At 40.2% G+C, this 15,675-nt stretch overlaps 1 protein-coding gene across 1 annotated transcript in view; it reads right to left on the reverse strand.

The window, feature by feature from the left end:
- Window positions 1-11,949: 11,949 nt before the first annotated feature.
- The window catches only part of LOC139170391 (cytosolic phospholipase A2 epsilon-like), a 58,072-nt gene continuing 54,346 nt past the window's right edge, over window positions 11,950-15,675 (reverse strand). The window contains exons 18-20 of the mRNA XM_070757567.1: window positions 14,979-15,145; window positions 14,153-14,339; window positions 11,950-12,518 (exon numbers count right to left, since the gene is read on the reverse strand). Coding sequence (XP_070613668.1) covers window positions 12,295-12,518; window positions 14,153-14,339; window positions 14,979-15,145 — 578 coding nt within the window. The 3' untranslated portion in view covers window positions 11,950-12,294. The remainder of the gene's footprint in view (window positions 12,519-14,152; window positions 14,340-14,978; window positions 15,146-15,675) is intronic.

The following is a 15,675-nucleotide window of genomic DNA, read 5'->3' on the forward strand; positions in this document are numbered from 1 at the left end:
GCCTGTTATGCGTAAATGCAAACTGATGACAAAAAAAGGAATTCTGAAAAGGAAAGACATACATTTTATTGAAGCAATGATTGTTAGGTTCCAGCTACCAGAAAAGAGCACAGTAGTGGACTAAGAATGTTTTGATATTTTTGGAAATGTAGAATGGGAAATTCTTATGGCTTCTTATTTATTTACATGTTGCATTTACAGTAGTCCCTCGCTATACCGCGCTTCACCTACTGCGGCTTCACTTCTTGGCGGATTTTCAAGAAATATTAATGATAAAAATCATTCGCGGATCTTCGCTGGTTCGCGGGTTTCTGAGGAAGTTGATCGGCAGCCCGATCAACAGCCCGCCGAACTCGATCGGCAGGTTTTTCAAAAAAAATATACCTAAAATTATAAATACTGTATTTAAATACTGCATCTAAAATAAATACTGTGTGGGAAGGGTTTATAAACACTTAAAACAATGAAAACTTACCAAACAATTACAATATAAATACTTAAATAAGTACTCTCAGTCGATAAATTCCCCATCGCGGATTTCACCTATCGCGGCCAGGTCTGGAACGTAACACCAGCGATAGGTGAGGGACTACTGTATATGTTGTCCATTTCTATGATAATTCTACTCTGGGGCTCTAATTGGCTGTTCTGATTTCAAGACCAGAGGAAAGAACCCAGATTATTCCTAGTTTTTGTAAAAGGAGCCTTGAAACCACATTTGTCTGAGGTGGTGGCAGTGCTGGATAGGTGGTAGCTGTAGCTTTTTCTCAACAAGCATTGGCACACTGATGGAATTACCATATTTTTGGAGTATAAGATGTACCTTTTCCCTCCCTAAAGGAGGCTGAAAATTTGGGTGTGTCTTATTCTCTGAATGTATGCATGGGTGGGGGCTTTTTTCCCCAACCCTGACTAGGTGCTAATGATCTTCCCAACTCTTACTTTGCAAGCTCTTTCATTACTACTCTCTCCGAAGAATGTTTTTCCATCCCTAAGTCTTTGTAGACTTTTTTTCATTCCTCTACTTTGCTTTAAGTTTCTTTCCAGCCCTAACAAGATTCTAACGATGTTCCCAGCTTTTTCCAGCTTGCATGCCCTTTCATTGTTTTTTTTTTTAAGCCCAAATCAGTGGATAAAATAATGCTGAAGCTGACTACTATAGATGAATACCTGATAGGCAGATTCTTTTCCCTTATTTTCCTCCCCCAAAACTAAGCTTCATCTTATACTCTGGTGCATCTTATACTCTGAAAAATATAGTAGGTGTATAGTAGGCCTGCAAATTTTGTCAAATTAAATCATTGCCTTTACATTGCTGATTCTCTGCAGTCTGGTCAATGTCATCCTGCTTGTGTTGAAATGAGTAACATTCCTTTATTTTGAGCTAGAAAGCTTTAAAAGGGTATTGTTTAAGGGCAGGAAGAGTTCATAGGTTTGACAAGATTTATTTATTTATTTATTTATTTATTTATTTATTCATTCATTCATTCATTCATTCATTCATTCATTTATTTATTTATTTATTTATTTATTTATTTATTTATTCCAATACACAATGAGGGTTTAAGTGGGTATATCTATATACACATAGTAAAATACATGATGAAGGTTATAGAGGAGATACTCATAGTAAAATATATCTAAGAAAGAATAGAAAAGAAGATATAGGAATAGAACATATCAATGAAAGAATAGAAGAAGAGATACAGCAATAGAAGAACGGTATAGGAGATATAGGAGAGCAATAGGACAGGGGATGGAAGGCACTCTAGTGCATTTGTACTCGCCCCTTACTGACCTCTTAGGAATTTGGATAGGTCAACCGTAGATAATCTAAGGGTAAAGTGTTGGGGTTTTGGGGATGACACTATGGAGTCCGGTAATGAGTTCCACGCTTCGACAACTCGGTTACTGAAGTCATATTTTTTACAATCAAGTTTGGAGAGGTTAATATTAAGTTTAAATCTGTTGTGTGCTCTTGTGTTGTTGTGGCTGAAGCTGAAGTAGTCGCCGACAGGCAGGATGTTGCAGCATATGATCTTGTGGGCAATACTTAGATCTTGTTTAAGGTGTCTTAGTTCTAAACTTTCTAGGCCCAGGATTGAAAGTCTAGTCTCGTAGGGTATTCTATTTCGAGTGTAAAGATCATGTAAAATAGGAGAGTGGCACTTGTTATATATATGAGGTAAAATAAATTGAAGTGGACTTTCATTAATAGAGTAATATTGGATTAACTGGCAAGCAAAAACACACTTTGAACTTGACATAAGCCTTTGAAAATATTCTGTCATACTTTATAAGTATTTCAAATTCAATTAACCTCTGAACATAATGTACAGTACAGTCAATGTACAGTAGCAAACCAGTTGTTTCCTTAATAATTGTATGGAATGAGTAGGATACAAGGGAGGGAAATGTGAAACATGTTAATAATGCAAATATGCAAATGTACTTTAAAGTACATTCAGATAGAACTGAAGCTAACCAATATCCTGTTGAACCAAATTGAGGTAAACCAAAATATTTTTGAAAATAAATTTCAAAAAATAATCTGTAGCTTCAATGCACACATTCACAAAGCACTTCTGCCTTTTATTCTTGGCAAACATATTGCATTCTAAGCATTTTCATCAAACATGTGTTATGACGTAGAACGGAAGAGTTCATATAAAAAGAGTTACATATTGTCCAGTTTCAGCCCCGCCACCACAGATACAAATTCTTTAACCCATTTAAAAAGAAAATTTAGGGCAGCTATTCATTATTGTTCTGCCTTATTGTGTGTGTTTGTTTGTTTGTTTGTTTGTTTGTTTGTTTGTTTGTTTGTTTGTTTGTTAAGAGAAAGCTTTTTTTAGTACTTTTTAAAAATTTTAATTTCATGAAAAGATAACTTTATTAGGACAGATAGTCTGGCTTGAACATATCTTGTAAGGCAGCGTTTCCCAACCGGTGTGCCGCGGCACAGTGGTGTGCCGCGAGACACTGTCAGGTGTGCCGCGGCGAGAGGCGGCGGAGGAGAGTGGGCGGATCGGGCGGGCAATGGGGCAGGGCGGAGAAGCCAGGGGCGCGTTTGGCCGGAGGCACCGTGGGGAGGCAGGGGCAGCCGCGGCTCCCTTTACTCCTACTGCCGCACCACCCTGCCCCTGCTCCCCACGGTGCCTCCGGCCAAACGCGCCCCTGGCTTCTCCGTCCTGCCCCATTGCCCGCCCGATCCGCCCACTCTTCTCCGCCACCGCCTCCTGCCTTGGGGCGAGGAATCCGAGAGTCCGGGACTGTGTGGCTTTGTGCCATGAAGAGAAAACGGACGACTTTTCCCTGCTGCCGTTTTCTCTTCATGGCGCAAAGCCAGGGCCGCCGATAGATGGGTACTACAGGGAGCGCGCTACCGGGCCCCGGGCAAATTGGGGCCCGCAGTCAGCGGCTCCTTGCACTGAGCTCCCGCTCGCAGCTGTCCCCTGGCTCCTGCTCGATGCCACGGTTTTCGGCGCTGTCCTGCTGGGCCCCAAAGACGGAAAACAGGAAGGAGGAGAGCTCCATTCTTCTCACCTTTTTCCCGCCTTCCTTCTTTGGGGCACAGCAGGACAGCGCTGAAAACCGCGGCATCGAGCAGAAGCCGGGGGACAGCTGCGAGCGGGAGCCCCAAGAGGGAAGTACCGGCAGCGCCCCACCCAGCTGAAGCTTCACTGGTGTCGGCGGCAAATGTCCTTTGTGGCCCGGTGGGGGGGGGGCTGCAGCGGCCGCAGGCAGTCGCAGGGAGATGGTGGCGGCGAGAGGGAGCTCCAGGCGGCGGCGAGAGGGAGCGCTCTCTCTATCTCTCAGCTGACTGCAAGCGGGAGCCCTGACGTGGCGGTCAATTGAGAGAGAGAGAGAAAGAAAGAAAGAGAGACATATAAGAGAGGCAGAGAGAGAGAGAAAGAGAGACATAGCAAGAAAGAGAGACAGCAAGAGAGGCAGAGAAAGAGAGAGAGAAAGAGAGACATAGCAAGAGAGGCAGAGAGAGAGAAAAAGAGAGACATAGCAAGAGAGGCAGAGAGAGAGAAAAAGAAAGAGAGACATAGCAAGAGAAAAAGAGAGACTTAGCAAGAGAGGCAGAGAGAGAAAGAGAAAGAGAGAGAGAGAGAAAGAGAGACATAGCAAGAGAGAGAGAGAGAGAAAGAGAGACATAGCAAGAGAGGCAGAGAGAGAGAAAAAGAAAGAGAGACATAGCAAGAGAAAAAGAGAGACTTAGCAAGAGAGGCAGAGAGAGAGAGAAAGAAAAGGAAAGAGAGATAGCAAGAGAGGCAAAGAGAAAGAAAGAGACATATAGCAAGACAGTGAAAGAGAGAGAGAAAAAAGCAAGAAAGAGATAGCAAGAGAGACACAGAGAGAGAGAGCAAGGGAGAGAGAAAGACAGAGGAAGGGAAGGAGGGAGAGAGAAAGAGAGCAAAAAAGAGAGGAAGAAAGAAAGACGGATGGAGAGAGAGAAAGAAGGGAAGGAAGGAAAAGAGAGAAAGAGGGAGAAATAGAGCGAAAGGGAGGAAGAGAGAGGGTTTTTTTGTCCAAACTTTTCTTTAGCCCGCCCCCCCCCCCCTTTCAATGTTCCCCAGGATTTTGAAAATATGAATAATGTGCCGCGGCTCAAAAAAGGTTGGGAAACACTGTTGTAAGGTATCTGTTTGCTAATTTAAACAGATATTTCTGAGGTGATTACATAACCAAATGTGATTTTCAGTAAAAAGTATGAAAATCTGTAGAAGATTGATCATTGTGTTTTATGAGAACAGTGGCACTCTACCTAAGAATTTTTCTAGATAAGAACCAGCTGTTCAAGATTTTTTTGCCTCTTCTTAAGAACCATTTTCTACTAAAGAACCCGAGCTTGGGAAAATTTCCCAGGAAATTTGAGAGCGGCATGAAGTTTCCTGCCATTCCCCCTTTAATCCCGGCCCTCTCGGGCTTTTCTGGTCTGCCAGAGGAGCCTTTCAGTGGTGCCTAAGGAGTCTTTGGCAGTCCAGAGCAAATGAAGCATTTTCCTTTCTTTGGGCGCTTGGAGAGGGAATAAACCACTTTGCTGTGGTGACTCCCTCGCGTTGCCTCCTGGAGAATATGGGCACGAAAAGGCAAAGGGGGGTGCTTCGCCCCGGCTGGATCAACTTGGCTTCAGCCAAACCGAGGAATCATCAGTGAAGGAAAGGCGCCAGCTACAAAATGAGCGAGCAAGAGGAGAGGGGAGCGGAGCCCTTCAGTATGGTAAAGAAGAAACAGCCGGTAGTAACAGCAGCTGCCTTTCGGTCAAAGGACTGGGAGGTTCCCCCCTCTCTCCCACCTGGGTTTCTTTCTTTGGTGCAATGTATGGGAGGCAGCCTCACGACGGGTGTATGGGAAGCGCGTGCTCCTCCTCACTGCCTCAGAGTCCGTCTTTTTTTTTTTAAGCCTTAAAGTTTTGGATTTTTTAATTTTTTTAAATTATTATTATTTTCAAAAACAAAAAGGAGCTACAATAGAAGTCTCCATAGTAAAAAAGAAAAACTTTTGTTAATTAGATCATTTCAGAGAAAAGAAAACATCTACTTCATATCTCTATTTATATACATTTCAAAATAGTAAGTTTGTTTAATCTTGAATTCATTGAGAATTTCTTCTATTCAACCAAATACATAGACCCTATCCCAGATTTTGTAAAATTCCGAGTCTTCCAAGATTTTGCTTCGCCTTGCAATGTTCATCTTGCAAAAAAAAGAAAAGCTTTATGATATAGCCTCCAGATATGCAAATACATTCCAACTTGCTTTTTATATTTTGAATAATTTTCTAAATATGTATTGTCCATTTTAATAATTAATATTGGATTTTTATTCTTAATGTATCATACACTGTGAATTTGTCTGTCTTCCATTTTTGAATAATATTCTGTTTAGGTTCAACATCCATTTGATCATACAATTTTTAACATTCTTAGTCTTTGAATCATATTTCAGAAGCAACTTATACCTATATAAGCTGTCAATGTTCCAACTGACAAACCCAACCAAAGCAGCCATGGTTGAGACGATCTCAATCTCGACCACAATTTCTGAATGTACATACTGAAAGTACATACTGTACATACTGAAAGTACATACTGTAATTTTGACAGTCATGAGAGCAAAATCAGATCTAGCTAATTACTATGCAGACCCATTTAAAGTATAGTATAAAAGTATACACTCCTCCTATTAGAGAAGGTCACATTGTCCAAGTGAATTGTTATGAGAAAATGTCTTTGGTTTTGGCAAACTCCTGCCGAAGCGTCCTTAGCTCTTTTCATCTTGATTTCTGGAGCCTACATTGCATCTCAACCTCAACATTCCCAGCCCCTGGATTCATTGGCAAGCTAAACCATGAATCTCTGAACATAATGTCTTGATTTTCTAATCCCTTTGTGATTATACTTTTTATTTGAAGTTAGTATCTCATTGAACAATCTAGCAAGTTCCTCCCTGCCACATAGTTGGATCAGTTTATCAAGGCCACCTTGCTCCATGGATTTTAAAATTCTGTATTTAATCTCAATTGGCCACCAATTTCAAACAGAGGATCCTGGATAATCAATATCTTTGATATAGAGGCATTTGATAATATCAAACCCTTAAATGGCTGACCCAGAACAAAAATGACTTTTCATTTCACCTAAAAAAAAAAATCTAACTATGGATGTGACACAAGACCAAAGAACAACCCTCACCAAAGCAGGATTTAAGCTCCTGGATGTTATGGTAAAACACAGGTTATTTCATCAAATAACCTTACCCAGAGATTATATGTATGTTTAGCATGCTGCAAATAAAGGAGATCACTCACAGGAGATCCTCTGAACTGCTAACTATCGTATTTTTGGTGTACAAGACACACCAGTGTATGAGATGCACCTAGATTTTAGAAGAGGAAAACAAGGAAAAAAGTATTCTGAACCAAATGATGCAATATTATATTGCTTAATAAAATACCAGTGTAGTAGAATACTTTTTACAACCATGTATATTTTTTAAAACCATGTGTATACTTAAGACAAGTCTCGAAGCTGTCAAGTTTGAAGACCCCTGAGTTAGGGGTTAGGAGTGAAAGGGTCTTCAAACCTGGCAAGATTAAGGCTTGAGGACTTCAACTCCCATTTCTAAGATAGCATGACACGTGGAGCATAGTTCCCTCTAAGCTGAGCAGTGAGCAATCGCTCACTTAAAAATCATCATCAACTCAGAGTTTTCCAAACCTGCCCAGAAGCCGAGAGGGAAAGAGTGAGAGGGAAGGAGAGAGAGAGGAAGAGAGGAAGAGAGAGAAACAGATAGAAAAAAGAGAGGAAGGAAAAGAGAAAGAAAAAGAATGGGAGTAAGGAAGAGAGAAAGAAAATCAAAATCTAGTTTGAAACTAGCTCAACTATTTAAGTGGCATTTTGATATTGATAGAGTTGCCCTATTATGAGCTCACTGTTATAGACACACAGTACAGTATTTTATTTTGGAATTCTCTGAGGCAAAACAGGGTGGGTTTTTTATTTGTTTGTTTGTTTGTTTGTTTGTTTGTTTGTTTGTTTGTTTATTTATTTATTTATTTATTTATTATTTCTGTGCCGCCCAGTCCCAAAGGGACTGCCGCTCAGACACTATACTTTTCCGCCCACCCCCCCAAAAAAATTAGAGGGAACACTGACGTGGAGTGTAGCATATGAATGTAGCATATGTGTTAGGATAGGATAATATTATATCTGTACTTCTAGCATAATATGCCTTGCTCACTTTTGATTCCATTATAGCCAGGACAGGACACATATTTCACATAATCAGTCTGCACTTCTGGTGGAAACTACTAAAAGAAATAGCTGGCCATAAAACGGTTCAACAACATCCCCCTGATAACAAGAATGCATCACTCAAAGATGAAAGCTATGCAATATACATTGCTTGAAGACAACAGGATGAGACTGTGATGAAAGGACATTAGCCCATGGTAAACAGAGATTGGCTGTGATAAAGACAAATGGCTCAAGGAAATTAGCTACAAGAAAGGACATTACTTGAAAGGACATATGCTCAAGGAAATTAGTTGTAAGAGACATTTGGTCAAAGGAAACTATTCAAGGAAATTGGTTACGTGACATATGGTGATAGGAAGGACTTGAAAGCTGTATTAGATGTTTGCATGTCAGTTGACATGTACGTGTAATCATTCCCATTTGCATATGCTCCCAATAAAACGAAGCGCACAGCTCAACACTGTGTCACTTCACCCAGAGAGAAATGAGTCCAAGTCTTCTTTCTAGGATTGGCGTTCGTGGTGACCCGCCTGGCTGGGGGTGCTCTGAATCCCTCTGAGACATCGTTCCTAATAAAATACCAGTGTAGTAGAATACTTTTTACAACCATGTATATTTTTTAAAACCGTGTGTATACTTAAGACAAGTCTCGAAGCTGTCAAGTTTGAAGACCCCTGAGTTAGGGGTTAGGAGTGCAAGGGTCTTCAAACCTGGCAATATTAGGGCTTGAGGACTTCAACTCCCATTTCTAAGGGAGGCATGACAGGTGGAGGAATTCTGGGAGTTGAAGTTCACCAGTCTTAAAGCTGTCAAGTTTGAAGACCCTTGAGTTAGGGGTTAGGAGTGCAAGGGTCTTCAAACATGGCAAAATTAAGGCTCAGTGATGAAAATCAGGACAAATATCAGCTCAGAGAGTTTAGGAATTTATTTGCTCTCCATCTTGTATCCATTGTCTTTAGGTAGAGTCCAGAGTCTTTACCTACCTTGTCTTCCCTTTGAGGAGCAGCAGCACCAATAATGTCACGTCCAGGCCCCCACTGCCTCCACCAAATCGAGAGGCTGAGGAGGTCAGTGAACAGACCCTGAAGGGGCAGGGCCATCGTCCGCACCGGTGTCATGTTGTTGGGTGGTGGGCTCGGCTCGGGCAAGCAGCTGTGGCAGGGGAGAGGCGGCCCCTGCCCAGCCCATACCACAGCCACTCGCCCAAGCTGAACCCACTACCCAACAACATGACGCCGGTGCGGACGACGGATCTGCCCCTTCAGGGCCTGTTCACCCACCTCCTCAGCCTCACGATTCGACGGTGGCGGTGGAGGCCTGGGGCGTGGACGTGACATTCCTGGTGCTGCTCCTCCTCGAAGGGAAGCCACCAGAGACACCAGGCACCACGCCCATCCCAGGCCGAGTTTCCGGCCTCCCACCCAGGGCTGCCAGGCAGCCTCAGCAACATTCGGTATATAAGATGCACCTAATTTTTAAAGCACCTTTTTGAGGTAAAAAGGTGCATCTTATATATTGAAAAATACGGTATATGTTTGAGCTAGAGCACACCATTTAAAGTCATTAACTGTGTTACTTTATCCTATTTTATTTGACCTGGCCATTTGATTCATCAACAAACTATAAATTAAACTAAATTTGAAACTATAAAAGCTTCTTGCCGTTTCAAGAGGGAAGTCTAGAATAATGTTAGAGTACCATATGTAGTTATTGTTAAGTTTATTACAATGTACACAGAATTTGTGAAGCTACTTTTTTTCATAGAGCCATCTATCTTCCAATTCATTTGGGCTATTTGTAAGCTTGGGGTAAATCTATCTAACTCAATCGGCCAAGAAAATGATAAAATTGTATACTATATTGTTTATTGCTGTCTATATATTTATTTATGATTATGGTTGGTCATAGTCAGCCAAGTGTTTGGATTTGACAGTCTTTTTCAAGAGGCAACTGGCCTTCTTTGTTTTTCTTAGAAGATATTTTGCTTCTTATCCAAGAAGTTTTTTCAGCTCTGACTGGATGGTGGGGAATGGAAGGATTTGTATTCCTTGTAGAGAACTGGTCAGTTGCATTTGTTTAGAGAGTCATTGAGCTGGATGTTTATCTTTGACCTCAAGGTCACCTGAATAGTGCAAATGGGTGTGGCACCTTCTTAGAACTGCTGAAACTTTGGATTTGACATTTTTATCTGCCCTTCCATCTTTCCTCTTATCCCACCTGAGATAGGCAGATATTATTGTTTGATGGTATTAAGGTATTCCAAATAAAGCTGCTTTTTGCAATTGACTGATGGTGATCATGTCAATGTCAATGATATTTATTATGTACGGATGTATGCAGTATGGATTTGCATAGCCATCGCTGATTGGCTGATCTGGCAGTAGGAGATATAAACTGCTGTCAGTGCCTGGCTGGATTACAGGGAAGCCCATAAAAGTGGCTTCTCTGCAGCCTGCCAGCTGTTTGTATTGTACTGTAATCAGCTAACAGAACAAAAGGTGTTGAACTGTTCCTGTGTCTTGCTCCTTCTTTTGTGCCCACATCTAACAATGTGTATTGTTTTTATGCCAACCTCCATATTATTTAAATATGTTTAATTATAATATTCCATAAAATATTATCCATCATATTTATTACTTTTAACAAACTTATATATTTATAACAATAATACCCTCATTTATGTTTAATTTAAGATCTTTCATTATTTACCCATTTACCTTATAATTCTTCATTTTTAAATTATTGAATGTTAAATTTTAATTATTCAATATTATTTTTATGTTAATCACTAGTGATGGGCGAACTGAACCTGCACAATTCGGGTCCATACCAAATTTTGCGGTGTTCGGTATGCCGAACACGAACCTGAAATTTTTTGAAACTTCGGGCAAAGTTCAGGGTCGCGTTCGGCGTTCAGAGTTTTGACGTCACTGGCAGGTTGCTAAGGACGCCAAGGTGGTCACTTCCTGGATTCCATGAATGGACCGCCCTTTGCTTTCAGCGCCACTGCAGCGTCCTTTTTTGTAAAAATAACAATGTTTATTTTTACGTGAAAGGACATTGCAGTGGTGCTGCAAGCAAAGGGCGGTCCTTTCATGTAAAAATAAATATGTTTATTTTTACGTGAAAGGACTGCCCTTTGCTTGCAGCACTGCTGCGGCATCCTTTTTCGTAAAAATAACAATGTTTATTTTTATGTGAAGACCTCCCTTTGAAGGAGCTGGGGAATCCCTCCCACGAAGAGATTCTGGGGCGGAGCCTTGACATCACCAGCAGGTTGCTAAGGACGCCAAGGTGATTGCTTCCTGGATTCCATGGAATCCAGGAAGTGATCACCTTGGCGTCCTTAGCAACCTGCCGGTATACATGATGTCAAAGCTCCACCCCCAGAATCTCTTGGGGAGATTCCTCGTTCGGGTTCAGGTTCGGTTTGGATTCGGCCAAATTTTGAGTAAAGTTCGGACGAACCTGCCGAACCCGAACACCGTTGGATTCGCCCATCACTATTAATCACCATCTTCTGTATATCATAAATTTTAATAGAAATGAAATGTTATTAATCATATTTGTTACAACTAACAAATCTGCCTACATTCATATTGAATTAATAATTTAGTAATACCATCATTCACATTTTAATTCCCCCTCTTTATTTATTATTATTATTTATTAGATTTGTATGCCGCCCCTCTCCATAGACTCTTGTTATTGCTTCTCCCTATTACTTAAGAATGTGTATTGTTATTATTACCCCTTACTCTAAATCTCATCCTATAGCTTTTTGAACTAGCATTAAGAGTATAGAATTCAATTTGGACCTTCAATTCAGTTTTGATTCTTGCTGACTGGGCCCTGAAGTTTTCTTAGCAACTTTTTTTTTCAGAAGGAGGGTTCCATTGCTGTCTTCCTAGAGCTGAGAGAAGTGACTGGCCCAAGACCACCCAGTTGGCCTTAGAGCTAAGCCAGGACCTCTACTCACAGTCTCCAGGTTTCTAGTTTCCTGCTTTAACAACTATACCACTGCCATAGCTGCAAAATAAAAACATGTTTATAAAGCAACATGGCTTTATGCGATTGATATATATTATACATAAGCAACTTCATGTACTACTTATTTTATTGATACCCATGTCATTTTATCTTAGCAATGTTTAAATCAAGGTTTTACAAATTTTTAATACGGCAATTAATCCAATATTTATTTGAGTCACCATAGCATAGACAAAATACAACAGATCATAATTTATAATATATTTATTTAAATGAGATTGTGTGGAGTAAAGAATCTTGTGCATTATAATCATATCTGTAACTAACAGGCCATTTTCCAAATATCATAAATCTGAATAAATGGAAGACACTATATAAGACATGATCCAAATATGCAACTATATTAAATAGTAATTTAAGACTATAGTACAATTCAACCAACTTCAATTATTTTACAATAGCTGTCCTTTTAAAAAAAATCAGAACTTGGAGTTTTTATGTCTGTTTCCTTCTACAAGTCAAAGAAGAAGGCAAGTTCATGAAGATGACTGAGATAATTGAGGCTGTTTCTTCCGTTCTACCACCTTGTGCAAAACCTCCAAGATTGTGTTTGCATTATTCTGAACATTATAGTTGGTTAGATTTAACAGCTTGTTAAACTCTTCCTCTTGCAGCGAGACCTGCCTCGTAGAGTATGGTGAAAAGGCACCAGAGACATCAACATTGCCTTGTGGCAATTGAGCTGCATTACGTTCTACCCCTGCAGAAGAAGAAAAAAGAAGATGATTATTATTATTTATTAGATTTGTATGCCGCCCCTCTCCGGAGACTCAGAGCGGCTTACTACCGCTAATTATGCGGCTTACAACACTAATTATGTATAAAAATATGACAGAAGGTTAGCTTATATTGTGCTCTTTAATTGACAAAACTAACACTAATCAGAAACTGACCAGAGCAGGGGTGGGTACCTTTTACTTTTTGCTACCAGTGCACATTACGATGTTTTGTGTGGGCTATCTCGCTACATTCATATGCGAGCACCCTTGCATGAATTTACTTCTGAGCATGCTCAGAGGGATGTTTCAGCCCAAAAGACAGCTGAGGAGTTGGTCAGCTGTGCTTTGAACAAAGAGATAAACCTGGGGGAAGCCAGAGGGGTTTTTTCCAAAGCACAGGACAAGGGGAATCCAAACTTCAAAAATCGGTGAAAATTATGAAAAAAGTATGGCAGCACACACAGACCGCCACAGACAGTACCGGAGCCACCATGCCAAAATTATATCATCAGTGGGCCACTACCAGAGCATCCATACTGAACTGCACCAGTAAGAACCCATCCCTGGACCAGAGGACATAACATAATATAGTATAATGCCCTTACATTCCTGTTCTCTAACAAGGAAGAAGTATTAATGATAATTTATTCATATAGTAACGTAATCACTTTTAAAAACTATTCAGTTTGATAGTCATCACTAGACTCCATTTCATACATCACTCAAAAAAACCACTGTTTAATAATGTTTGCATTGCAGCCAATGTTCCCTCTAACCTGCACGCACGCGCAGGCGCGCAGGTAAAAACAAACACCGTGTGGTGGAGCAGGCACCATTTCTCCCTGCCCGGCAGCTGATCTGCCCCTCCCACCCCTGCCTATATTCTTCCCAGCGCCGGGCAGCAGCACGCTTTTGAAACGTACTGCTTCCCCGGGCAGGTGGCTTTGCTCGCCAGTGCAGGGCTTGACCTCCCAACCGCCATGTTTGCCTTGTGCCACAGGGGGGGCTCTTGCAAACCCCTCACTTCCACCGCCTCCTCTCCCACCACCCCGCTGCCCGAGGACGCTTTTGCAAAAGGTAGACAAAAAAAAGAGAGGGTGGGAGGAAGGAAGAGGGAGAAAGAAAGAGGGGGGAGAAAGAGAGGGAGAGAGAAAGGGAGGGGAGGGAGGGAGGGAAGGGAGAGAAAGAAAGATAAAAAAGAGAGAGAGAAAGGGAAAGAAAGAAAGAAAGAAAGAAAGAAAGAAAGAAAGAAAGAAAGAAAGAAAGAAAAAGAGGGAGAAAAAAAATGAAAATCTAGTTTGAAACTAGTGGCATTTTGATATTGATAGAGTTGTCCTTTCATATGTTCTGAATCTTCCATCATTCAGCTTAATGGGATGAGCCAGGTTCTAGTGTTGCAAACATGACAATTTGCTTTCTCCATACAATAAATAGTTTTATATAATTCTCTTTCTTGTTTTACTATTTTCTGACTAAAAGAATTTAACTGAGATAACTTGAAATCTTTCAGTTCTTTGATCAATGAGTTTGTCCTGGATCAGGCAGTATCTAAATCTTTTTGAGATCAAACACCAACTAGAAAGGTACTTTCGATTGCATTGTACTATTAACTCACCAGGTGCGATATATCTTTGGAAGGTGTCATTCACTAGAGGGAAATAAAGCAGGATGGGAGCTTCGGGGTTGTTTGTATCTTCAAAGACATAGCATTCTTTTGGATTTTTCTTTTCTTCCTCATTTAACAAAATCTTGGGGAATGGAATTCCTTGTGCTGAGAAATATGTGGAAGCATGTTCCAGAGGCTTAAAAAGCACAGTAACAGCCAATGTTAGCAAGCTCAAAAAGATATCATTTGAAAGTATAATGTAATTAAGCACAAAGTACAATGGTAATTCTTAGAATGAAAACAGTCTTTAAAATCCCCACTTCCTTTCTTTGTGCTGGCTAATATTGGTTATTAATAACTGCTTATGACCAGATTTGAAATTCCAGTTGACCAGATTCTGAAATTCAACAATATTAAGCCTGCAAGAAAATCTTAATGTTTTAGAAAAACAGAAACGTGATTTTAAATAGTCTAAGTGGAAATGACCTGAAAAATAACAGGATCAAAGCTAATAGCAATTTACTTTGGGAACAAAAAGACAGAGGCACAAGTATAGGTTGGGGAATATCTGACTTGAGAAAATAATCTGTGAAACAGCATTGCACTTTTAGGACATTTCAGAAAAACTAAAATAAAAACAAAGAATGGAGGATTTACAAGAAAACTAAAATTTACAAGAGATTGAGGTAATGAGATATATTTAGCTTTGAGAAAAGATGAATGTGACAATATTTAGAAATATAGTCAATTGGTATTATTTTTACAAATTATTTTTACAAACAATATAAATAATTATTATTTTACTACAAATCAAATCAGCATTATCTCTTCTAACCTTAGTTTGTGACCCTCCAGTATAATTGAAATGCAGAATGACATCCACTTTCCTCTCTGGTCTGAGAAGTGGAGGGCAACTGGTATCAAAGAAGAAGGCGGTATCTACAAGTTCCAAATGTTCTGTACAATCTTTCAGTTGATTGGGGGATTCGTCAAGTGTTGTATCTATAACATACATTACAAAAGTAAAATCAATACTTTGTGTTAGCAAAAACTTCAGAAGAGAAGGATTTAGGGGTAGTGATTTCTGACAGTCTTGCAAATACTTGTAAACAGTCTCAAAATGGGTGAACAGTGCGGTCAGGCGGTAGGGAAAGCAAGTAGAATGTTTGGCTGCATAGCTAGAGGTATAACAAGCAGGAAGAGAGAGATTGTGATACTGCTGTATAGAGCGCTGGTGAGACCACATTTGGAATACTGTGTTCAGTTCTGGAGACCTCATCTACAAAAAGATATTGACAAAATTGAACAGGTCCAAAGATGGGCTACAAAAATGGTGGAAGGTCTTAAGCATAAAACTTATCAAGAAAGACTTAATGAACTCAATCTGTATAGTTTGAAGGACTATACAGATTGAAACATTTAAACATGTTAAAGGGCTAAATAAGGTTCAGGAGGGCAGTGTTTTTAATAGGAAGGTGAACACAAGAACAAAGGGGCACAATTTGAGGCTAGTTGGGGGGAAAGATCAGAAG

This window comes from Erythrolamprus reginae, chromosome 1 (assembly GCF_031021105.1).
Source record: "Erythrolamprus reginae isolate rEryReg1 chromosome 1, rEryReg1.hap1, whole genome shotgun sequence".
Lineage (NCBI taxonomy): Eukaryota > Metazoa > Chordata > Lepidosauria > Squamata > Dipsadidae > Erythrolamprus > Erythrolamprus reginae.